Source organism: Excalfactoria chinensis, chromosome 3 (genome assembly GCF_039878825.1).
Source record: "Excalfactoria chinensis isolate bCotChi1 chromosome 3, bCotChi1.hap2, whole genome shotgun sequence".
In the NCBI taxonomy this organism is placed as follows: Eukaryota; Metazoa; Chordata; class Aves; order Galliformes; family Phasianidae; genus Excalfactoria; species Excalfactoria chinensis.
Window position 1 is genome coordinate 5,938,411 of NC_092827.1, and position 25,279 is coordinate 5,963,689.

General features: G+C 47.8%; 2 protein-coding genes across 6 annotated transcripts in view; one reads left to right on the top strand and one right to left on the bottom strand.

Moving 5' to 3' along the window:
* The window catches only part of IFT172 (intraflagellar transport 172), a 29,509-nt gene extending 12,824 nt beyond the window's left edge, over positions 1-16,685 (bottom strand). For both annotated transcript variants that reach the window (XM_072331198.1, XM_072331197.1), the window contains exons 1-21: positions 16,516-16,685; positions 16,272-16,415; positions 16,061-16,173; positions 14,834-14,873; positions 13,287-13,352; positions 12,585-12,664; positions 11,569-11,656; positions 10,556-10,770; positions 10,342-10,465; positions 8,899-8,994; positions 7,731-7,892; positions 6,336-6,389; positions 5,619-5,722; positions 4,845-4,930; positions 4,250-4,362; positions 3,127-3,294; positions 2,723-2,859; positions 2,252-2,359; positions 1,349-1,433; positions 922-1,014; positions 527-604 (exon numbers count right to left, since the gene is read on the bottom strand). In XM_072331198.1, the coding sequence (XP_072187299.1) occupies positions 527-604; positions 922-1,014; positions 1,349-1,433; positions 2,252-2,359; positions 2,723-2,859; positions 3,127-3,294; positions 4,250-4,362; positions 4,845-4,930; positions 5,619-5,722; positions 6,336-6,389; positions 7,731-7,892; positions 8,899-8,994; positions 10,342-10,465; positions 10,556-10,770; positions 11,569-11,656; positions 12,585-12,664; positions 13,287-13,352; positions 14,834-14,873; positions 16,061-16,173; positions 16,272-16,415; positions 16,516-16,554 (2,193 nt within the window). In that variant the 5' untranslated portion in view covers positions 16,555-16,685. The remainder of the gene's footprint in view (positions 1-526; positions 605-921; positions 1,015-1,348; positions 1,434-2,251; positions 2,360-2,722; positions 2,860-3,126; positions 3,295-4,249; positions 4,363-4,844; positions 4,931-5,618; positions 5,723-6,335; positions 6,390-7,730; positions 7,893-8,898; positions 8,995-10,341; positions 10,466-10,555; positions 10,771-11,568; positions 11,657-12,584; positions 12,665-13,286; positions 13,353-14,833; positions 14,874-16,060; positions 16,174-16,271; positions 16,416-16,515) is intronic.
* Positions 16,686-16,735: 50 nt separating this feature from the next.
* Positions 16,736-24,869, top strand: LOC140249770 (low density lipoprotein receptor adapter protein 1-like). Of its 4 annotated transcripts, none has more exons than XM_072331889.1 (9): positions 16,736-16,843; positions 19,839-19,981; positions 20,133-20,245; positions 21,002-21,116; positions 21,471-21,543; positions 21,963-22,075; positions 23,031-23,080; positions 23,905-23,990; positions 24,152-24,869. In XM_072331889.1, exons 1-9 carry the CDS (start codon positions 16,759-16,761, stop codon positions 24,313-24,315), a joined length of 942 nt encoding a protein of 313 aa, XP_072187990.1. In that variant the 5' UTR covers positions 16,736-16,758; the 3' UTR covers positions 24,316-24,869. The 4 variants fall into 4 exon arrangements, with proteins under 4 accessions (XP_072187990.1, XP_072187991.1, XP_072187992.1 ...); XM_072331890.1 differs by having other exon boundaries at positions 23,908-23,990; XM_072331891.1 differs by having other exon boundaries at positions 23,950-23,990.
* Positions 24,870-25,279: the final 410 nt, after the last annotated feature.

Below are 25,279 nucleotides of genomic sequence, written 5' to 3' on the forward strand. Positions count from 1 at the left end.
TTGAGCTAGCATAATCTTCTCTGAACTCCATCTCTAATGCACCCTGGCTCTCTAGCTATTTAACACTCTACTCTAGAAAATAAAAGCATGTGTTTGGTGTTGGAACAAAGATGTATCCATCTCCAAACCATGACTTTCTGCCATTAACAGTTATCGTCCTGATTTCTGCTCTTGCTGTGTCTTAGAGACATCACTTCCTACCTAGCACTATAATTAATTCTCTCAACATCCAAGCCTCCACACTTGTGTCTTGTTTTCCCAGTTCTATGACCTGCTCTGGACTCTCTGATGGCACGAATTCCTCATTTCTCTAGCAGACAAGGCTCCTTTGTACAACAATCCCACCATCTGGAGTTGAATCAGATGGGGGATCTCCAAGGCAAGCTCAGAGTCGTTATGAGAGTCTCTCCAAGCAGATGTGAGTCCTGAGAGATCAGGTGAAGTGCACCTAGACCCTGACTGGACTCTGAACCAGCAGACTTGCCAAATAAGCACAGACCACAGTCTAGTAAAACTATATCTGTACCTTGGCCTCAGCAACTACAATGCATTCATCCCACATGTGCAGTTCCTGGTACATGTTCATGGCTTCTTCCGTGGCATTCTGTGTTAAAGAGCAAAGAGTCAAGCTGAAGGGTCCATTATGAGACATATTGCCATTGAACTCTCACAGCAGGTAGGGTCAGAAACGTAGGAAACACTTGAACACATGAACTACATCCTTTACATGGATAATGATTCTTCCTTGCTCTCTTCCTACACTCTATATCTTGGAAGACAGAATGTTTCCTTCTATTTCAGGGCAAAAAACTTTCTCCCAGGAACAAGCATTCTCTTTCTTCTCAGAAATCACTCTCAGATCACAGATCATCCTGCTCAGAAATAAGTGAGATCTTTTCTGCTCCTTGTTCCTTTACTCACCTGTTCCAGGAAGATCATCTCTGCCAGCTTGTAGTTCTTGTCTAGCATGGCCAAGCGGGCACGCACCAGGTAATGGTCTGTACCATCCCCACCCTGCAAGCAGTTACAGTTAGCTCAGTTGTTACAGTGGGGGGAAGAAAAGGCTCTGGATATGGTACAAGGGAAGGGAATGCAGGTAGAGTCTGTGTCACTACAGAAACTGAAGAAGATGGATGTGAGTCACAGACATGAGAAGACAGGAGCAGCACAATATGCAGTGGCCAGCTAGAAGAGGGTTCTGACAGACTAAGATGATGAATTACGTCAGCAGATCCCATAAGACCATGTCCTGGTCTGTCGCAGAATACTGTGGGACTTGGCCACCAGATCACATGTATGCAAGTATTTATAGGGATGTGACTACCCTGTATAGTGGAAAAGGACTCACATGCTCTCGAGCTGCCTGGTCAGCAATAGCATTGGTTTCATGTAGAAATCGAACCTTTGCCACATTGCCCAGAGCTGCAAAGCACCTTTGAAAAAACAAAGCAGTTAAGTCACTAATGGGTTTGTCAGAACCTCAGCAGCAAAATCATGCAGTGCAAGGTGTAGAGATGGGTAGCCTTGTCTCAACAGAAAGATTTAGCCAAGATCCACATTCAGATGTGCCCTCTAGCCCTGGTTTGTAGAGAAGCCACAGACATAATCAGTGTCCAAGCTTCAACCCTCTACGATTTAGAGATGTGCAGAGTTTGTCCATCTCTACCAGGTCCCTGAAGCCTTGTTACTGCTCTGCCTTGGTGCATGGGAACTGTTGAGTCACAGCCTGAACCACTGATTGATCACCTGAGGCAAGGACTGGTTCAGCTGTGGGAGCACAGGTGAATGCAATGTGACCGGGCCAGGCTCCATCCCTCCTAGACCCCATTTAAGGGCTGACTACCAATGGGGAAGGATCTCTTTCTGGAGATCCCTCCCTTTTGGAGTTTTCCACCACAAACCTGGATCCTCAGATAAGGATAAGCATTTCTTCCTTGATTGTTTCTTTTTTCCACCATGATAATCGTTCCAACTATAACACCTGTAGAGTACCATCCTAACCGTGTTACTCTTCCAACCGTGTACTTGGTTTGCCATCAACACAAGTTTAAGCTACAGAATGATAACCTCCTCTCCCCAGTACTATCATTATTGTCTAGGATTAAAGGGCAAAGTCATCGCCTGGAATAGAGAACACATCATTCTTTGATGCAGTAACTTTCCAGGTCGCACAATCCAGGTCCTTGATTCCATGAGTGATTTAGCAAAGAGCGTGTTCACACCAGGAAGATGATTTAGCTTTTCCCCATACCTCTCTGCTATGTGCAGCTGTCTAGCTTCCAAAGCTAGTTTGCTTAAGGTCTTCCACATGGCTTCAGTCTCTGTTGACATTTCCAACGTCTCCAAAAATGCAGTAGCCCTTGAGACAATGAGATTTGCAGACTTTCAGTGACAGAACAGAAGAGCTCTTTAAGCTGAGACTAGAGCTCCCTAACAGGAATTGCGCTGAAAACAGATGGGCATGATGAGCTCTGAAGAAAACTGTGTAAAGCAAGGCCCGACAAGGAAAAAAAATCAGTGAAGATGACAGAACTGAGTACTCACTGCTGAAAGACTTCACTGTGTGTTACAGCCACATCCTGTCTCAAAGTCATGCTCTGTACCCAAACCTCAACTCACCATGGAAAGTTGTGCTGGTGTAATTCACAGATTACAGACCCTCAGATATCTGTTAAGTGATGTGGAGTACCTGCCACAACCACATGGCTTATCTAGCACTTACCTGTGATAATCCCCATCGTCAATAGCAGTTCCAAACTCTATGAGACCTTCATCTAGCGTGTAGGACACAGTGTTCACCCCTTCAGACACGATCACTTCAGTCTTTCCATCACTCCGTTCCAAGTTTACAACATCTCCCTAAAAAGAGTACCAGCTGTCAACACTCCCATGTTGTCTGGGGGTATGTAGGGTAGCGATGACATGAGGACAATTCAACCAACTGTGAAAGCTCTACCAGAGCATTTCTGGCAGAGCAATATAAAACAGATGAGCCCGTATTTTGTCCAGGAGAAAACAGTAATCCCCTTTTGTCCACTTTCTGCAATACCATCCTGCCTATTCCCACACATGTAAGCAAGATACAACAGAAACTAATGGAGGAAATCAAAGACTCCAGAGTTTTACCTTCAGAGGAAACATTGTGACTTGCTCAGGAGCATCTATGTTATACCAAATGCAGAGGTTGTTTCTGCTCTGAGCCACCACCACATCACTGCCTGGGACCCATTGCACATAGGAGCAATAGTTCAAAATGGTAGTCTTGGTGCTGCTTCCAATGTCATACAGCTGCAACTAGATGGGGAAAGTGGAGAAAAAGGCTCAGTATGGCTTATGGCTGGGCTGCTAGCTCACATGAACTTGGTAGAAACATTTGAGCAATCATACTGCAAACAGATATCACCCACCAAGAGTTAAACGTTTTCCAAGATATGTTGCTTGAACTTTCACACTGCTTTATTTATACATATTACTGTTCAAGACTTCAGATCTTTTTAAATACTTGCATATTTGAAGCAGCATGCTCAGATCCTTCCTTCCTTCTTAATAAGCTCATAAATAACTAAACCAGAATAGAGCTCTAACAGGAGAATGGTCTTCTAAATCCTTCATGCAAACAGGCTAGGGGGCCAAGAAAGCCTTACTCTGCAATTCTGTGCTGAACTGTCCATCCTAGGTAAAATCTTTCTGCAAGAACTGCTGCCTACAAGCTGGGATGGTGTTTGCTTGTGAAACTGTTACCATCATTTTGGGCATAGCTTTGTCCTGGGCTTACTAATACTCTCCCAGGCTATGTTCAGTCTCGGTCTGGGAATCAGCACAAGCCAAAGGTCATACTGGACCTGCTATTTGGTTGTGACTAAACTGTTTTAGAGAATTAGAGTTCATCTTGCAGATGTAACTCAAGCAGAGAATGCCTTTTTAAACTGATGCGTAAGAACAACATTGGAGTCCTCATCCTGAGATTCACTCAATTGCTTCCCTCTCCCAGCAAAAGAGTCTATGATTCATATTTTAAGGAGTAATGAGATGAAGAAAGATATCAAGTAACTAATTTCAGAGTTAGATATGACTAAAATCCAAACATATGATACTGCCAGCTCATGCAATCTGATCATGGTCTGGTTTTCCTAAGGAGTGGTCAAAAAGTCACGACGACTACATGTTTCTCATTTCTCTCCCTGCACTCAGGCCTACCTGTCTTTACCCAAAGTGTGCCAACTCACCACACTCCCCTGCCTGGCCTTACCCTCATCTTCTTGTCCCTGAAGAGTAGTTTGTGGCCTGTTTCATTCAGCTCCAGCCAATCAATCTTGCTGTCGTGGCTGACAGTGCCAACGCTGTAGTTACTAACAAGGTCCACTTGGGAAAGAACAAGAAAAAACAGTGTTAAGAACCTAATGTGCGTCAGGGTGCTGAACACTCAGTGTTGAGCTACAGGGATCAGGTATCTGGGATTTAAATGCTGCAGAACACACTAGCAAATACATTTCAACATGAAAAGCATACTGCAGTGACATTTATCTTGGAGCCTTATCAACAACAGTAATTCCCTCCATCCTTCTATGAGCATGCACACATTACAGGCAGTGCGGAACCTTGGGTCCTCTACACAGTGACAGCCACTCCACAGCTGTGCCCACACAAGGCACTTAACCTTCCAAGCCTGGTGTCTAGTGATCTGCTGACAAGGCAGAGTGAACGTGAAATGAGCCTTCAGGAATCTGCTGCCTGATAGCGTGAATGCAAAGACGGCCTCCAGGTATATGCTGCCTGGCATGGTGCATGCAAAGGAATTGGGAAGGCCAGCAAAATACAGGGCAGTGAGTGATGTTTACATTTACCTGTTGCTATTGTCTTGATGTCTATCAAATAAGCCAGTCTCTTGTTCTCCTCCACGCCTCTCTGTTGTCTCTCATTGATACGGACACTATTATTTGAAAGGAATGATAACTGTTACCTTAACTGCTCTCTAAATTAAAAGGATCAAATCCCATCCTCCCCCTGCAAGACTTACTTGCAGTTATCCTCAACACATGGAGCCTCTTGCAGTCCTTTGATCTGAGACTCTTGTACAACACCTATGGCTGCCTCAAATAAGAACAATGCCTCTTATTCATGGCTTCATACCAGAAGCTGCCCCTTTGGACCTACGGTTCCCTATAGCAAATCAGTTATGATGCTTCCACCTCTGAGCAGCCCATGATTTTCCCTTCTCTCCTCCTGAATTAGTAAAGGGAGTATGATATTTTAGAGAGACAGAGGAGTTCCCACTTGCACCTGAAGTCCCCAGCAATGTCGTGCTAGGATCAGCTGGATACAGAGATGCCTGAGTACATGCACAGATTCCTTTTCAGGCAATAACCAAGTCAGGTTTGAATAAACAAAGAAGAAAATGGGCTTTACAAGTGCTTCCAAAACGTTACAACCCTTAATCACAACACGACAATTAAACCCCAACCGTTGGCTGGACTACTCTGAAAACATGCAGCAATGTGTGGTCAGGTCCCAGTGCCTGTAAGCTACATTCTACAGAGTGGTACACTTCCAAGTGTACATAACTGAGATTGCTCCCACAAAACATCAGTACTGGCTACACAGGCAGGTATCACACTTACCTGACCAGATGAGGATTCACAAACTCCGTGCGAACAGACCCTAAGATGTCATTGCTTCCATATTCCACCAGTGTCAGCTCGCCTGCATTAAAGATCATGCAGACCTGTAAGAGAGAGGTGAATGCACTGTTACAGAAAAGCCAGGTGAGCACCAATACCTACCAGTGAGTTGAGCAGAAAAAGACTGCTTCAGACAAATATAAATTCAAACCCCCTAGAATGAGCAAGGAACTGCTTTTGTCTTCTTGTTGTGACTGCTTCAAGGCTGGTAAGTTTCGTTCTGGGCCTATCATTCCCACAGGAAGAGCCAAGCTGTCATTCTGAGAGCTATCAGACAATAAATCTAAACTTGTCCATATCTTCCTGCCATGCCAAACAGCACAGGATTCCAGACAGTTAACACATGTTGTTCTCTGTACCTCTAACATCCTCTCTGGCTATTTTTCTCCTCTCTCCTATGTGGTTATTGCTTACACAGTCATCACAGTGGATTTGCTCTATACCTGACAAACGTGGAAAAATGTGGAAAAGGAAAGCACGGTGAAGAAGCAGATTGGGATCACAGTGAAGAAGCAGACTGGGATGCACACAGAGAGGATCAGTCCAGGAACCAGATGAAAAACACTACTTTCCAGGAATTTGCTTGTCACTTTTTCTGCCAGATCATACACTTCTTTACCCAGCATTTACAGTAGCACCCTGTACCATCCAACTTACGTTCTCATTGTCGAAGAAGAACTTCTCATTCCCTCCAGATCCTTGCCAGGCTACCTACAATGCAATGACACAGGGTGAGCAGTCCAGGCTGACAGCTTTAGGAGGGAAATACTGTTGTCTGTGGTAAGCTCTAATCTCCCAGGAGAGATAACAAGAACTACACTGCACAAGTGATCACATTCCAGTCCTCCAGCTGCCAACACTGTTGTTCACTTGGAATCTGAGAAGAGTACGAGGTAATTCAATAGTTGCTGTGATTACAACAGGCAAGTGGTCAGAAATCTGATACAGAGATTTAGTCTGCCTAAGTTTCCAGCAGTATCTTCCAACTCAAATCTATAATTAGGAACTACCATCCCCAGACCGATTTGTGAGCATATCATTGGTCTGAATATAATCACTTGTGCAAACAAGCAAAAAATGTCCTGGGGTGTTGTTAATACTTTTGCTATTTACCTACTGCCTACATTTTCCAGGCTTGGCATATAATCTCATCACTCTGCACACAGGCTCAAGGCATTGGGAAGTTTAGTCTGGATTGTTCTGTACTGGAAATGGTACTGGCACAAGCTGTGGTACTCATGAATACATTTTTAACATATATTTTTTATTTTTTTTTAAGAGAAAGCACAATAGAATTCATACATTCATATCTGGAATGCGCAGATGTGCACCCAGTACTGCCCTCCCCTCTCCACTCTCCCAGTACTAAACAGTGAAAATGCTGATAAATCATAGAATCATAGAATGGATTGGGTTGGAAGGGACCTTAAAGATTATCTAGTCCTGACCTCCCTGCCATGAGCTTAGTGTCCCCCACAGCTCAAGCTGCCCAGGGCCCCATCCAGCTTGGCCAGGGATGGAGCACCCACTCTTCTCTGGGCAGCTGTGCCAGGGCCTCACCACCCTAAAGTGAAGACTTTCCTCCTAACGTTTAATCTAGACTTCACCTGGCAGCCATGACTTCTCAAGTATGACAGGAGCCTGGCAACCACATCAGCCAGTTCCTTCTGGTCCCTGGGATGCATGTCATTGGGTCCCATTGATTTGGACACATTCACTCTCATCAGCTGGTCTTGAATTTTCTCTTTGCTAAGAGCAAACTGGAGCAAATTCAGCAGAAAGCCATTAAGATGTTTGGGGCTGGGACACTTACACTACGAGCAGAAGCTAAAGGAATTGGTCTTTTTCAACTTAGAGAAGGGAAACCTTAGGAAACACCTATGAAGATGAACCTTCTTTGCACAAGTGGTTTGATAAGATACATCCCCAAATCCCTTCCAACCTAAATTATTCTTTGATTCTTTGAAAATAACTGTATTTTTTCCATGCAGACAACGTATCTTGTGAGTTGCAAAGTTAATTATTTGACATTCATGAAACATTTTCCATTACCTCACTGAGCTTGTTGGAGTTGATGTCACCCAGCAGTAACGTGTCTGATGTATGGGCCACCAGATATCTGTCTTTCCCTAAGATCTTCACCTCATCGATTTCATAACCATAGTGGGATTTCAATACAACACGAGTTCCTGATGAGAGGTTTTTCACAATGACCTACAGAAAGTAGGAAAAAATATGAAGCCTGCTTTCCAAACATAGAGGAAGACCATCCCTGGCCTATGAAGGATTATGTAACAGGTGATATTTGGTTGTTTAGATATCCCCTCATACAATTTCACCCTGTTTTATAAAGAAATCTTACAGTTTATTTTGTATGGGATGATGACTAGTAGAAGTGTGGGACTGTCACTTCTACCATTTGGAAGTTTCTAGACTAATTGGAGGACTACTCACGCTCTCAAGGATAAGCCATTCTCTTGGAGTCCTGCTTGATCATCATGAGCAAGCCCCTTCCATTACCTCACTGAGCTTGTTGGGGTTGATGTCACCCAGCAATAATGTGTCTGATGTATGGGCCACCAGATATCTGTCTTTCCTTAAGATAGAGGGATCCCTAAGATGAAGGATGCCCGGATTGTTTCTGCACCTTTACTACCTGATTTTGAACCAGGTAAAGTTGAATGAAATTAAGGACGCTTAAGAAGCCTGTATTTTACTCAGAGGTACCTCAAACGAATTCACAAGGTAGGAAATAAATTCCATTATCTTTTTCTACTACCAAATTTCCACCCAGACTTGACCCTGTTCCTGGAATATTCCCTGTGTCCCTCCCAACAAATTGCTGTGGACAAAACATAGATGTAAATGTGCACCTAAAATGCTTTGGTAACTTGCCATGATGATTTTGGTGCATATTTTTTTAAAGGAGGTGTAACTGCTTTAGAGGGAGGAGAGAATGAGGGAGATGGACTTCGGGAAATACACCATTACTCAGAACTCTTTCAAGTCTAGTTGCGTAGTTGTAATGGAGCTGATAACTACTATAGAATTTACAGAATTCTCTTTGCAGATTACGAGGAATCTGAATGTTTGGGACAAGGACCAGAGACAGTTTATGGGCAGAAAAGAAGCTGATGGCACAAATAACTTAAAACACATTAAGTTTTAGTGAAGGTATCATTTTCACCAAGAGATGTTATCTTATTGGACATTCACTTACCTGGCTTGGTCCCACATATGTCATTTCAAATTTATTTTTGTAAATGCTTCTACGAAGGCAGCAGTCAAACTGTTCAACACCTCCACACAGAGTGCCCTGGGGTAACAAACACACTTCTTAGTCAATGAATTTAAGGGGAGGTATTCAGACCTTACTCACGCAAAGAAGGTCAGAGGTCTGCAGAACTAGCCTCCAGATGCATAAGGACCAGCCCTATTCTGACTTTCTTAAAAGAACAGGAAAAATTCTAGAGAAATGGAGCTTTCCAAACATTGGCACACACATGACAGAGAGAGGGATAAAAAATAATTTCTTTTTATCCTCATCTTTATCTTCATCTCCTTTATTCCTCATTATTGCTACTTCCCACAAACCCTCTTCTACCCTCCCAAACTCTCCTCCCTTCCAACAGAATCCTTCCACCTTTATCCTTTTCTTTATAACATCTCCATTCCTTCCAGCACTCACATATCTCTTATTTCCTTCCCTTCCTCTGCAAATATTTGTTCTTACTCAACTAATTCTCTGAAAAGATTTTAAGGGTTCTTGACTTTGTTGAACATAAAAAGATGGATAAACTACCAAAAAGAAGCTGTAAATAGCAATCTCTTTAAAATTCGTTAAATTATGTAGGGAGATATTTAACTTAATAAAGAAATGTTTAAAGAAAGACTAATTTAGAATAATAGAATATTCTGAGTTGGAAGGGACCCATAAAGTTCATTGAGTCCAATGCAACTGAAAACTCAACTAGAAGAGCTTTAAAGATTTACTTAATAGGGAAAGCTAGACCAGAGCCCATAGACTGTGAGTAGAAAAAAGAGAGCTATGAACTGAAAACAGCACACGGAAAATAAGAAACAGTTCAGTTTTTCTGGAACTGGTGCTCATAATACTGCCCTAGAGAAGCTATGCTGACCTTATTGAGCCAAAAAAGGGGTTGCTACCTCTGAGTCATTATACAACCATTCATGGTATTTTCCAGGCTCATTGAAAATATCACAGAATAGTTTAGGGCTGGCAGAGAACTCTGGAGGTCACCTGGTCTAAATCCCCTGCGAAAGCAAGAGTCATCTAGAGCAGGTTGCCCATGACCACATCCAGATGGCTTTTGAAGATCTCCAAGGAGGAAGATTCCCAAACCCTCTAGATCAACCTGTTTCATGGCTCAGCCTCCTGCACAGGGAAGAAATGTCTCCTGATGGAATTTCTTGTGTTTGTTTGTGCCCACTGCCTCTTGTCCTCTCACTGGGCATATGCACACCTGACTTTAGCAGCATCCCCTTTACAAGGCACCTTGGCACCTTGCATCACACTCCTAGGTGATGGTGACTAATCTGATGAGCCCTCTCCGTACCACATAACTCTGATCTCAAGGGAATGCCTGAGACTACACGTGGCATTTGATTCGTTGGCTCAAGGCTACTAATTTGTGATACAAACCACACAGATTCTTGAGCCATCCCTCTTCCACGCTAAAGATGTGATGGTATAGAGGTGAGGTATTTCTTTGGGCTTGGCTTCCTCCCAAGCACCACGGCGTGGGCTCCAGTTCAAAACCCTCAGCCTATGAGAAGAGATAAAAAACAATGAAGAAATGAACACAGTTGAAGGAGGAAGCACTACAAAAGGGAGACTTTACCATCAGATATCGTACCTATCATAGCTTCCAATGACAACAGCCTGGCCACCAGGACTGGCAGCTGCTGTGGTGAATTCCTTCTCTGAGGAGTCTCGGCTATAGTCAAAGGTTTGAATTACGTTGCCCTCCCTCCCATAAGCTACAATCTTCTTATCACATCCTGCAGCCACGATGCTGTTCAAAGCCCAGGCAAGGGCATAAGGAGGACAAGGATGCACCACCAGCTTACCCTACATAAGAAAGGAGATAAGACTTTGAACACAACGTTAGATTTAGCCCTCAGCTGAGCTCTGTAGTTTACCAGAATGAGACCAGTATGATGCCTTTCCATAAAGACCAGTTCATGGGTGTTTCTTTGCCTGCATTCCCTAGGCTGTAGGAAGGCAGACAGAAACCAGAGCTGAGATATACGAACTATTCCACTCATTTAACTAGGAGAGAAGATTGCTGACGTCAGTAAGAAGATCGATAATATTAACTAGACTGGGATGCATTATTAACCTGGCAGAGTACATTTTGGGCCTTTCAGTTTATCATGCTAAAAGGCAGATGTGCTCAAATTGCTTCAATTAAAAAGAAAAGATCTTAGTAGGAATAGCATTTCTTCACCACAGCTTAAAACAGTGAGACTTATGGAGAGAAAAAGGAGGCTTGGGAGAAATGCTGGGTGCCCACAGTATCCTGTCCAGAGACACAATGTGAACTTGGGATTGTTCCCTGAAAACCCTACCCATGCAAGCATCGTTCTTCAAGACAGCCTAAAATGAGATCTTCCCAGATACCTGAAAAACCTCATGTCTCACACACAGAAGAAATACCTCTCTTACCACTACACTCAAGAGTAGTTTCAAGTACCTCATTACTGCTCCATCTATATCGGTGCTGCACAAAACCAATTCCAGCAAACACAGACTGCTTCTCTCCAGACTTGCACTCCCTCTACAACCTGATCATTTTACAGAGCTCTTGAGCTGGGGATTAAATTGCATAGATGGAAATTCTGCTCACTGAATAAGGATCTTTGATACCTGTGATTCTCCTGAGCCCTCATCATCAAAGAAGAAGCGTACTATGGTTCCATCTGCATGGCCAGACAGGATTCCCTTCCCCGACACGCTGTAAAGAAACAGTCAGGATGACGTGAAGTTGCAGGAAGACTTGCATCTTTGTTTTTCTATGCCTCCCTAAAGAAACCAGTCCCAGGGACAAGGCTGTGGTTCCTCATCAAAGGAGCCTTCACCAAACATAAGTAGGGTGGTGAACACAAGGAAATGTAGTACTGTACCAGTGTCTGTAAAAAGAGAGCTGACAAAGGTATATAGAGAGGAGAGTGGGCAATTAAATATCTTCATCACAAAGCACAATAACTAACTTACTATAACATACTACATTACTAAAACACAGAGAGGCTAAGGAAACTTAAGTGACATAATAAAAACTTCTTATAACAAGGTGTTTCAAACAATCTTTTCATTGAAACTCCTATGGAAATGAGGCTGGGTATTGTAACACCAGTAATCCCTAAAAGCAACAACAGTTGGAAAGAAAACATCTCGACAAACACTCCAAGACTAAAACCATTATCTATAGCATTATTATATCATGTATTTCTCTATGCAAAAAGGGAGGAGTAAAGAAGAGGAAAAAGGCTTAATGTGATGTACATAGAATGAATACTTTTAATGAAAATTCATTTATGGAATACAAATTCTATGAACGTTGCCTTCTGTCTATTTCAATCCCACATTTACCACTAAATCAATAACAGCATGAGCTGTGTTTAGAAATATGAGGAAGAAAAGGCAGGAGGAGGAAAGGGGGAGACTGGGGAGGAAAGAAGGGAAAGAGAAGGGTGTGGAGAGGCCAGGTGTCAGATTTTAGAAAGCAATTTATTCTGGAAAGCAGGGAATTTTATCATCTTGATAGGAGCCAACAGCATAAAGACACACTGCCAACATCCCATATTGCCACAAGTTCTACTAGGGCCAACAGCTGGGCAGGAGAATGAGCCAAAGCAGCATAGCTAAAGCAATTCCATACTCACTTGGAGGCTAGCGAGACCACATAGGAATCTGTCCCATAAATGGTGGAAGATTTGTTGTTCTTTGTATTTGCTAAACGAACCTGAAAAAGAGAAGGGTCAGTGTTGCTCCTGGCCCCATACAGAACAGCGGACTTCCTGCACTGTAATATCCCCAGAGGCTTTCCAGTTTATAAGGACTAAGTTTATATAACTTATATAAGCTTCCTAATAGTAGGAAGCTCATTTGTTTCTGGTAGGATAGAGAACAAGTGGAAAAATTAGTGCTGCATTCACACTTCCACATTTCTAGGACAGCACAGGAAAAGGACATAAGGATCCAGGACGACCTCCAAGGACTTTTCACGCAGAGGGTGATGACACTCTGGAACAGGTTGCCCAAGGAGGCTGTGGATGCCCCATCCCTGCAGGCATTCAAGGCCAGGCTGGATGTGGCTCTGGGCAGCCTGGGCTGGTGACTGGCGACCCAGCACACAGCAGGGGGGATGAAACTGGATGGTCATTGTGGTCCTTTTCAACCCAGGCCATTCTATGACTAGCTGGGAACCAAAATCAGGACGTTTATGCCAGTGGTGTAATCCCTTCATTGCTGATCAGTGTCCTAAGCCCACACAGTAATGTTTTCTACTTTGAAGTGCAGGTGCTTGCAAGCTTTCATAGACCTTGCATGGAAAAGAAAATCAGGTAAGTAACAAGTTTCTCTACCTTTCCTTCGGCAAGACCAAAGACGATACTATTCTCCGCTGGCCACAATAAGCAGGTCACAGCACTCTGCCAGAGAGGAAGAAAAAAGAAGTAAAAGCTCCACCCTACTCAGAAAGCTTCTTGTCCACTACATAAGGCAGCTCACAAAAAGTAAGACCATTCAGATCAAGAAAGAGATGTGGGCACTGGAATGGACCTTAATGTGGGATTAAGGCACTCCATACTCATGTCTGAACTAGGTAACAGTGAGCTAGGGTACAGTTAGAGGCTTAGAAAAGTTAAAGCTGAGCATCAAATGGTGTTTATTTATATATTATTTTATTTACAAGCAAGTTAGTAATCAGATGCTACCAAGTAGGCCAGGCAGAAACAGGTTTATTAAACCCAAATCAAAGGAATTCTCAGAATCTGAGGTTTGGGGATCAGGTGAACAAATCTGACCATGAAACCTAATTGTAAGAGAGGGCCAAAGAGAGTTCAACTGCTTCACATTTCAACTGACGCATTTCAGTAAGTTTGGATAGAGTGCTCACTGACATGTGCAGGTAGAACTAGAGAAGCAGAACGCTAAAAAGGCCAAGAACATAGCCTGAATGAAATTACAAACCTAAGTAGTATTAGAACATGTCAAAACTGCATTTTGACTGAATTCTGCATGGTTAACATTTTGGTTAATGGGTAATCTTGGGGTAATGATGCACCCTAAAATTATGAACCATATGGAAAAAGCAAAGCATATTTGGCTGGTAATGTAAATCCACTCCAAGTCTGACATGCTATAAGGTAACCAGGTCACACTTCCAGGCCTTTTAACATGTCAGGGTAGGAACATATTGCTGCCTGCAGAACTGCAAGTTAAACTGGGTGAGTCTTGAGCCCAAGAGCCCAAAACTCCATGCACAGGCTATCAACATCTGCAATCCTGTGACAGTGCAAAACTTGGCTACCCATCTACCCCCTCTGCTACTGTCTGCAGAATGGAAATGGTGGCTGGGGAACAACTGCAAAGGCAGATCCACCGTCTTGGTTACTCTTCTCTGAGACAGGAGAAGGAGGTACAAGGAAGCAATCGTATCTGGTTGGGAATCAATGGACAGATTTTCTTCTAGTTCTGGTCTCAGTCAGGCACCAGTATTGCTCCGCTGCAGGAAGCAATGGATGGATTACAGCAAATGTCTGATCTTTGATCAGCTGCAGAAACATTTAGAGCTGCTGATCTGTGAAAAACAGGCTCAGATTCTTTTCTGTTTTTCCATTTCAACTCACATAAAACATTCTGTCCGCCGATGCCACGAGTCATCCCTGAAGTTTTGTAACTGACTGCACTGATCAATAAACAGCTAATTACTGTGTCACATCACAGCATTAGGAGGCCTCTCAAGCTTGGAGACATGTCTCAAAATGTAGAGATTATCTTAGCTTCTATCCATGTCTTTGAGTAATCAGATATCACTGACAGTTTGCCCGCATATGTCTCTGAGTATGAGCAGAGAGAAATCTAACTGTTGTCCCTGTCCTGTGGAGAAAATGTGTAGCCTGTGTCTCACCATTTGGATGAACTTGTTGCATATCACCTTCTTGTCACCCCTGCAGAAAAAGGCAGACAGAAAAGCCTATTGGTGAAGCTGGTAAAACTGCCTATTCTGGCAACCCCACCCTTTATCTTTAGCCCATTTTAATATGCAGTGATTCACTCAGGTTGGATGATCTGTATCACTGCGTGTTCTATGCTGATGATCAGGCTTGGAAGAGGTAAAAGAGTCCCAGTTAAAAAAGGCAAAAGAGTCCCAGGGCTCTTGGCCTTTCCGCATACAGGAGATGCCCCTGTACTCAGCATTGGTGAGGCCTCACCTCGAGTACTGTGTCCAGTTTTGGGCACCTCAGCACAAGAAGGACATGGAGGTACTGGAGCAGGTCCAGAGAAGGGCAACGAGGCTTGTTAAGGGCTTGGAGAATCAGCCCTATGAGGAGAGACTAAGGAAGCTGGGGCTGTTTAGTCTGAGGAAGAGGAGGCTGAGGGGAGACCTTATTGCTGTCTTCCAGTACCTGAAAGGTTCTTACAGTGAGAGTGGGGCAGGTCTATTCTCACTACTGACTTGTGACAGGACGAGGGGAAATGGCCTCAAGTTGCGCCAGGGCAAGTTTAGGTTGGATATTAGAAAGAACTTCTTTACAGAAAGGGTGGTTAGGGACTGGAATGGGCTCCCCAGGGAGGTGGTTGAATCGCCATCCCTGGATGTGTTTAAGAGCCGCTTGGATGTGGTACTCAGGGATATGATTTAGCAGAGGTTTGTTGTTGTGGTATTGTTTTGTGGTTGTTTTTTAAGAGATAGGCTACTGGTTAGGCTGCGGTTGGACTTGATGATCTTCAAGGTCTTTTCCAACCTGAGTAATTCTATGATTCTATGATTCTATGATTCTCCAGGATCTGATTATCTCTGTGACCTTCTCCAGGACTCCCTCTAGGAGATCTGTGTCTTTTTTGAACTGGGGAGCCCAGAACTGGACACAGTGCTCTAGATGTGGCCTCACCAGGGCAGAACAAAGGGAGAAGATCACCTCCCTTACCCGACTAGCCATGCTCTCTGCAGCACACCCCAAGATACCACTGGCCCACCGGTCTTCTTGGCCACAGGGGCACACTGCCATGGCCAGCTTGTGGTCAACTGCTGGTCAACCAGGACACCACCGACCTTCTCAGGCCGGGCCTTCTCCCAGCAGGACCCTTCAATCCTCCCTGTGGGTGCAGCACTGGACACCGCCACAAGACTCACCACTCCTCTCCGATCCTGTAGACGTAGACAACGTTGTCTGTTTGGCCAATGGCGATTTTGGTGGAGTCAGGGGAGAAGGCCATCCCTCTCACCACGTAACTCTTCCTGCCGTACTGTAGACAGAGGGCACACTGAGCACCAGGGGAAGGCCACCAAGTCCCATCCACACAGCCCACAGCCACGGGCGACAACCCGGGCCCAGGCCCCTCACCTTGGCATCCACGGGCTTGGTGGAGAACTTGTCACGCCGCTCCCCGTGCTCGTCGTACAGCAGCACCACACTCTCCGAGGTGCACACGGCGAAGCGGCCGTTGTTGGCCGACCAGGCCACGCAGCTCACACGAGCGATGCCGTCCTACGGGACACACACACACACACACACACACACACACACAACTTCAGTGCCAACCGCAGCCCGGACTCCCCCCGACCGACTCCCCCCGACCCGAAACGACCTGCGGGGCCAGCAGGGTCCGCACGTGCCGGAGCTGCATGGTGCGGGACGGACAGAGGGAGCAGCACCGGATCGCTGATGCGGTACCCGCTGCAACCCACACGCGTTGCCTAGCAACCACTGAGCGCGGACTGCTGATGACGTCATCATCACGCGTCGATACTCTAGGGGCGCCCCGCCCCTTCCGTTATCAGCATCTCAAACTTCCGGTCCCGCCCCGTCCCAGTTCCGGCAGCGATCAGCCATGGAGGCGCTCCGTGCGGCGGGTCGCGCTGTGCTGCGGAGTCCGCGTCTCGCCCGGCACGGCCTGGGGCTCTGCCGGCGGCGCAGTGAGTGCGAGCCGGGAGCGGAGGGTGGGCTGAGGGTCGGTGCAGGCCTATGAGGCGGGAAGCGCCGCTCTGGGCTCCTTTGGCCTTGGGATAAAGCGGGGTCTGTGGGCCCGGAGCCGGGTTGTGGCTGTGGGTGGGTTGCGGCCTCTGTGGGGCTGAAGTGGCGCTTAGAGGTCGGAGCGAGGTTCGGCCTGAGCTCCGTGGTAGCTGCAGCTTTAACGTGCTGTACGGATGAGGGCGTCTGGTTTCCCCTGTGGATTCGGGCTGCTTCAATTATAGGTCAGAGCGTTCTATAAGCGGAGCGGTAACGTTCTGGGAGCCGATCCCAGGAAAGAGGTGAAAAAGAACCCCGAGAAGCGTTATGTGAGGGTGAACGGCACGGGCAGGGCTCATCCCCAGGGAGGCATTTGGATCTGGTGCTCCTCATGGCAGATAGAATCCTCTGGTCCTTGTCTCTCCCTCCTCTATGGGTGAATCCAGACAGGCTGATTCCCTGTAGCTTAACCCTTCTCATCCTATACTCCTTACTACAAGAAAGACATTGAGGCCCTGGTGTATGTGGATAGAATGATGATGACACTGTGAGGGGTGTGAAGCACAAGTGTTATGGGGAGCAGCTGAGGAGAATGATGCCACGAAGATGATCAGAGGGCTGGAGCACCTCCCCTATGAGGACAGGCTGAGGGAGTTGGGTTTGTTCAGCCTGGAGAAGAGAAGGTTGCGGGGTGACCTCATTGCAGCCTTTCAATACCTGAAGGGAACTTACTCCCAGGAGGGGAGCAAACTCTTCGAAAGGGCTGATAATAGCAGGACTAGGGGAAATGGTTTTAAGTTAAAAGAGGGAAGATTTAGGTTGGATGTTAGGGGGAAGTTCTTTACTAGGAGAGTGGTTAGGTCCTGGAACAGGCTGCCCAGGGAGGTTGTGGATGCCCCGTCCTTGGAGGTGTTCAAGACCAGGTTGGACGGGGCTCTGGGCAACCTGATCTAGTAAAGGCGTATGTTTGGTGGCCCTGCTAGGCAGGGGGGTTGGAACTACATGATCCTTGAGGTCCCTTCCAACCCGGGTCATTCTGTGATTCTGTGAGGAGGCTCAAGGGAGATCTCATGGTTCTCTGTATCTGAAAAGGTGTTGTAGTGAGGCGGGGATTGGATTCTTCTAGGTAACTGCTGCATGACAAGAGGTGGTTGCCTCACGTTGTGCCGGGGGAGGCTCAGGTTGGGGATTAGGAAGCATTTGTTCTCAGGAAGAGCGGTGATGCAGTGGCACAGCTGCCCAGGGAGGTGGTGGGGTCACCATCCAGAGGTGGGTAAATGTGGCACTGAGGGACGTGAGCATGGCGAGGTGGGTTGGATGAGAGGACTAGATGATCTTAGAGGTCTTTTCCAACCTCAGATGATTCTACAGGCTCTTCTGTCACCGTCCTTCTGCTCTCTGAGGTTTGAGAAGGTAAACGTGTACTCAGTTCTGCTACATCTGTCCTTGAAAAGCGTCCCCAGAGGAAGCAGTTGGTATGAAAGAAGTGTGCCTTTGCGGATGGCACTGATCTCCTAAACAGTTTCTGTCTTTGATGAGAGTGAGCTTTCTGTCAGCTGAGCTTGTAGGTACGCTTTTACTGTGCTTGTTTTGCGTGTCCTCTACTAATAACAGTGGTGTGAGGACTCCTTCTTCTACCAGCACATGCAGAATGTGAAGTAAATTGGTTTCGGAAGGAAGCTGATCGTGCTGAGGACCCTAATCCTTAGGGAATCTGAGGAGACTGAGGAGCTAATTGTCCACCTCTGCTCTGCTCTCTTTTGAGACCCCACCAAAAGAATCCCAACATAAGAAAGATGTGGGCCTTTTGAAGTGGGTTCAGAGAAGACCATGAGGATGCTCAGAGGGCTGAAATATCTCCCTGTGAGAACAGCTGGGGTGTTCAGCCTGGAGAAGGGAAGGCTCCATGATGACCTCTTTATTGCCTTCCTGTACCTGGAGGCCTATGGGACTCTTAGTGAAGTACTGACACAGGTTGCCCGAAGAGGTGGTGAATGTCTCTGCAGACACCCAAAGTCAGGCTGGATGGGGCTCTGAGCACTTGATGGAGCTGTGGGTGTCCATGTTGGGTGCAGGGAGTTGGGCTAGATTGACCTTAAAAGGTCCCTTCCAGCTCAAGCAATTCTATGATCCTTTGTTAGAGGGTGCAGTGATAGTACGATGGGTAACAGCTTTAAACTAAAAGGGGAGATTTAGATTAGACATTAGGAAGAAATTCCTCACTAATGAGGGTAGTTTTTGAACAGATGCTCTTTGTCCTTTATTTTTTTTAATAGACCAGTAATGCACATGGAGTTCTCTTCCCTCTGTTCATTGGAATTCATCCATAAAACACATTCTTCTGGAAGCTAGCTTGCACTCTTTAAATGCCAGTCTAAGCTGTTCTGTAACATAGAGCCTATATAGGGTGATTGCTTCCCAGTCACCTCTGCTTCAGCTGTGAATGCTGGCTGTTCTACCCCTTTCCTGGCAGCCAGCTGCTGCAGATAACAGCAGATCATAGTTTGGCTTTGCTTGCGCTGAGACAGCTTGGGGATTTCAGTCTGAGTGGGGCAGCAAAAACTGCTGTTCCTGAGATATGTCGGGACCTGAAGTGGATGAGGTGAATGCAGTACGTAGCATGTACTGCTTGCGGTGAAGGGTTGAGGCCTTGGAAATATTAGGTTTTGGTGGATAGCACTGGGCACTATGCAGATCTGAGGCCCTGTGCAGATATGCAGGAGCTTCATGTCTTTGCTGACAGAGCTTATACCTCCAGGGCTAAGAGCTTCGAGGGTGAGCTCTCTTCTCACTTTGTTCTGACAAGATAGTCACAGAACCAGGGGAGTGCTGTGGTGAGAGCAGGCAGCAGCACTGCTGCTGGGAGCACTGAAGCTGCAATGAGCAGATGTGGCTCTGCTGGGACTGGCCACAGGGCTGCTGATAGATGGCTTCTGCTTCTAAATCATTTTGTCTTCACAGAGCTTCCCGAGAGCTGGGCTGACATGCAGGAACCGCTGCTTGAGGGGATGTGCTTCACTCTGAAGTATCTAGGCATGACATTGGTAGAGAAACCCAAAGGGGAAGACATGGCAGCTGCTGCCATCCGCCGGATTGTCGCCACGGTGAGAGCCAGCTCTGTGCTGTTGTAGAGAAGAGCCAGTTTGGAGCTGGCAAGTAGACTTAGGAAGCATTGACATCACAGTCCTGAGCAGCAGGGTGGGATGAGGGCCCCCACTGGGTCTTCAGGGATGTCTGGTGTCTCTCCACTGCCAGGCACGAGTGGGAGCTCGCAAGTTCCAGAAGGTGATTCTGACAGTGTCTCCAAGGGGCATCTCACTGCAGGACGCTGACACCAAAGAGATGGTTGAGAACATCTCCATCTACAGGTGGGTATGACATGCAAGAGGGCCTGGGTAAGGGAGGTGATCCTAGATGATTCTATGGTTCTGGGTGTTCCCAAGCAACCAGCAAGAGACTGGTGGGACCCTGAGCAGCAGGGGTGGGCTGGTCCTTGTGCTGGTCCCCACAGCACTACCTAGGTCTGAATGCGTGCAGGGACCTGGATCACTTTGTGTTCTCCATCAGTCTCTGGCCTTTTCTCTGGACCCTGCTTATCTCTTCTGCGTCCTGTGTTCAGCAGGATGTCAGACTGGGGCTGATGGATAGAAGACCTCCTCCCAGCTAGGGCAAGAGTTGGATGCCTACCTTTTCTTGCTGATGAGGGACCAGAGGACCACCCTTCTGCTTTCTGGCTGCAATGACCTGAATGTGCCTTGGTCTGCAGTTCACTTGAGCTGGCTAAAAGGCAGTTTAAAGAGCTGTTTTCCTGTTTGTTTGTTCCCTCCTTACTGCTGCCAGTTGTACTTCGGCTGTGTGTTTGTGGGAGGGGAGCATGGCTGAGGGCTGATTGCTAGATGAGAAGGGGAGTCAGGATATATCCTTGGTGCAAATGTTAGGACTCAGCACAAGAGCTCATACACCAAAGCAGAGCATCCTATTGCCTGGCTTCCAGTTGTGCTTTTGCTTTTCTATGCTCCTTTTGGTTCAGTCTCAGGCTGTTTCTTGTTTGTTGGTGTGCTGGGAGCACAGCAAACCTGTGCTGGGTTCCCCTGTTTCTCTGAGCAGCTCCTCTCTGCCCATAGGATCTCCTACTGCACAACAGACAAGCTGCAGAACAAAGTCTTTGCTTACGTTGCACAGAGCCAGGAGAGTGGGGCTCTGGAGTGCCATGCCTTCCTGTCACCCAAGAAGAAGATTGTAAGCACTTCTCTTTGTCTCTTGGTTCTTTGAGGTAAGGGTGGGTATGAAGCCCTTTCTTCTTCCCCTTCAGAGAGAGCAGACCATTACTTCTATAACCCTAGCTGGAAATAGAGTCAGGGAAAGCACGTTTCCTCACATTGTGCAGGGGTAGATGGTGAGCAACAGGAAGTCCTTCTGTCCCAGCTCATCTAGGATCTCCTCTTGGGAAGGGCTGGCTCATAGGCACAGACTGGCAGAGCACCGAACCCTGGCCTTCCATAGAAGCATTGCAGCTCTGTTCTTGGGCAGCACTATTGCCATGGCTTGGGGGCAGAGATGGAAGCAGACATTTTCCCTCTTTCTTGTACACAGGCCCAGGCTGTGACTCTGACAGTAGCCCAGGCCTTTCAGATGGCACTGGATCTCTGGGAAGCAGCAAACGCAGGTAGGAGGAATTTCTCTGATGTCTCCCTCTGTCTAGTCCTGGGATAGGGGTCTACATTGCTAGATCCTGTTTTGGGCTGTATGGAGGAGAGATGGCTTGCTGCTTGGGTGGTGAAATGCACCAGCCAGGGCACTGTCCTTGCTGTTGTGCTCTCTGCTGCTTCCCTGTGAGGGGAGCCTGCCCTGTCTCTGGCTGGAGGTGTCCCTGCTATCCATGCTGACCTCCTCTGCACTGCTGAGCTATTGCACAGCTCAGGGCCCTGTGGGACCTGCCCCGAGCAGTGTCCCCCATGTTTGTTTGCACCGTCCCCCAAGCACAATAGGGGCTTCTGTCTCTTGCCCACAGTCCTGCCTGTACATCCCCCGCTGAGCCTTGTTCAAGTTCCAGGTGCTAACTCTGCTGCTTTTGCCCTGTCCCAGGCTCTAGGCAGGAACAGCCCCTTCACCCTCCATGCGTCTTGGAGCGCAGTGAGCCCAGCAGAGCAAGTGAGCCAGCTCCCCCGGGGAGCCCTCCCTTCAGACACCAGTTTGGGGTACAGTATGTGCAAGTCTGGCCCATGCCCAGGGCTGTCATGCATTAGGGCAGGAGAAGAGTAACTCTTTTGCAGCTCCCTCCTCCTGGCCTTTCAGGCTCCTGTTGGTGTCTGCACAGCCCCCCATGTATGTGCGGGCTTGACATGACAGGGAGCACTCTGTGCTCTGTCTGGCTCACAAGGCAGGAGCCTCAGGTGATCTTTGCTTTAGGAGCTCTCCTGTCAGGCCCAGCATTGAAGCAGCCAGCCCTGTTGCACAGGGAGCTGGAACCTGCTCAGCGTACTTGGTGCCATGGTTTGGGGTGAGACAGCCTCTCTTAAGGAGAGGAACCTTTGTCTGGTCGTCATCTTACCAGCCTGGGATAAGGCTCAGCCCTGCCCATCTGCACACCCACTGAATGTCCCGAGCCAGTCACAGCATTTCTAGTGTTGCAAGTCTCTGTTGTCATTGTGTCCCTGCCCAGGAGCCTCTGAATGCTTGCTTCTTGACTTCGTGCTTCCAGCATTGACCCAGCCTGGCAGTGGTTGGGGCCATCATTGCTTGCAGCGTGCTCCAGGTGGTTCTCTGCCTGGCCATCCAGCTGGGACATGCTCACCCTGCTCCAGTCTCTAGGCAAAGGTGTGCTGTGTGCAGCAGCTATCTCAGCTTGGTGGCTCATCCCCAGTTCACGCCCTGTGTTTGGTGCTCTGCTGGCTTGGGGAATGTGAGGAGAACCTTGGTCTGTCTCTTCCTTTGTGTGGCTGTGTCTGAGCTCCAAGGATTTCATCAGCCCAGTACTGCAGGTGCCATTTTTCCCCTTCCTGCTTGTAGACGAGTCTTGTCCTTGTCATGCCTGGTGGGTGACTGTCTTGTGAAGGTGCTGGGGACAGCCCTGCTGCCCCAGAAGAGGCTCTGGGCATCCCAGACTGGATCGTGGTAGAGACCTACTTTTCTGTTTGTTTGCTTGCTTGCAAGGAGGAGGAAGAGGAGGAGGAAGATGAAAACCTCGATGAAACTTTATCTGGGTAGGTGGTGAGCTGTTGCTTGTGTGTACAGAGTGCTTTGGTGCGCCCTGTCTCGTTTCTTTCTCCATGTCCCAAGCAAGGGATACTGCTGAAGCCACGAGCTTTGTGGGAGCTCAGATGAAATCTGTGGGGGAGCTTCCTGCTGCTTTCTCTGTCTGTGTCAGCTGAGGTTGAATGTACAGGGGGCTGAGTTGTGGAGGGACGGATTTTGCAGTTCAGCTCTTGCAGTGGGGGGTTGATACTTACCCACAGGACAGAATAAGGGACATCTGAGTGTGTTTCTGGTGCTCTTTGCTGAGGACAGCCCATCCAGATGTGCTTCTTTTGAACCCAGAGCTGGCCCTCTCCTCACCCTGACTTCTGTGGGCTTAGGCCAGGTTGGATGCCCAGTCATGCTGACGGTGTGGACTAGGAGCTGGGACTGAACCTGGGAGGAGGCCAGAAGTGGAGTATTAACCCACAGGTCTATGCAGAGGTGTGGGTGGTGGTGGTGGTGGGCTTGCTAAGCCTGTTCCATTATGGCTGTTCTCATGCACCTGTGAAGCCAGTGCCTAATGGGTCTGGCAATGCCAGCAGGCTGAGACTGCTCTAAGCAGGTGTCATCAGGGCATCAGCACATGCGAAGTGTGAAGGTGTGTGTGTGTCCCTCTGATGTGGCCACTTGTTCTTGGGGGATTCTTGATGGGAGGAGGTGTGGCTTTGCAGCATCAAGCAGGATGGCCTGGGGAAAGGGTTTGGTAGCAAGTAGGTTAGGGCTTTCTGCAGGCTGAGTGCCTGGTACTGCTGGGCCGATGTTGGCAGGGTCATGAGTATGGGTCTCTCAGCAGGTGCTTGCTTGGAGATGATGGGTGCTCTGTTCTCTTCCAAAGCTGCATGGAGGAGCTGGGGAGGGGAACCCATGGACCAACAGGTAAGCTCTTTCTCTATTGCTTTTCTACCTCTCCCAGCATGGCCTCTGCAGAGGAAAGAGGTTGATGGCTCTCTTGTGGAGGTCTGCTTCCCCTCCCTGTCCATATTGGGTTCCCAACCACAAATGTTATGGACCACATCTCCCTTCCTCTTGCTTTTCAGAGTTGGCACCTCCTGTGCCCAGAACGAGCTCATCTACTGCACAGCTGCCACTGAGCTGGCCCCGCCTGGGGCAGCCCCCAGGCAGCCGAAAGGAGCCAGGAGGAGCTGGAGGCCCCCCCACAGCTGGCCCTGGGACTGATTGCCCCAGGAATCCCCTGAGCTGAGCCACATCTCTGCAGCAATGGAGCAGCCACTCAGGATTCACCCTGTGCCTGCACCCAGGCTGGTCGGTTCCTGCTTTGCTCACAGGCACAGGGACTGTTGGCAGCGCTGCTGTGCAGCTCATGGATTACGATGCCCACTCCTTGTCCTGCTGCCCACCTGCATGAACCGCCTCAAACTGCAGTTGCTCCCTGCTCCCCTTTAAGGCTGATGGACTGGTGTTCGTTGCTCTGCCTGCTGCTGGTGCAGGCGTAGCCACCCCATGTGCCCTGAGCCTGCAGGATGCAGGGGGTGCACCCAGAGCTGTGCTGATCTGACTTTACTCCTTGTAGTGGCAGCAGGGAGCAGCTGAGACAGAGCAGCCCACTGGGCACGGGGCTTGCTCAGCAAACTGAAGGTGCATATGACCCTTGGGAAGCCATAGCTCTCGGCCTGGAGGGGTTTTTGCCCCTGCAGTTCAGCCCTGCACCCTCCCACAAGTGAAGCGAGCTGTTTTTGAAAGGAAAGCTCTGCATTTGTAGGGAAATAAACTGAGGGTTGGTTGTTGTTTTTTTTTTTAACCGTTGTCCATTTGTTTCTAAGTGCTCAGTGGGGGCCTGGTGCAAGTGTGTGAAGTACTGTGTCCGCTGTACTACCTGCAGGAAGGGTTGGCTGGTGCTGTCAGAGGGATGTCAAGGAGCTTCTTGTGTACCAGTGTGTGTTGGCACAGCAGGAGCTGACAGCAAACCCCTGCAGAGGCCAGAGATGGCGTAATATCCCCTGTATCAGCAGCTCTCCACCCACTTCAACCTTGTGCCTGCTCTGCTGCTGCTGTCCTGCTGCACTTGGTCTGTGGTGTGGAGGCATGGCCAGCAGCATGCCTGGTTTCTCCAGCCAGGTTTGCAGCCGCTTGCTGTTCTTGCTGTGAACAATTCTGCTTCACCATCTCCTGCCGCTGGGGCAGGCAGTGGGCTGTGCCTGTTGCCT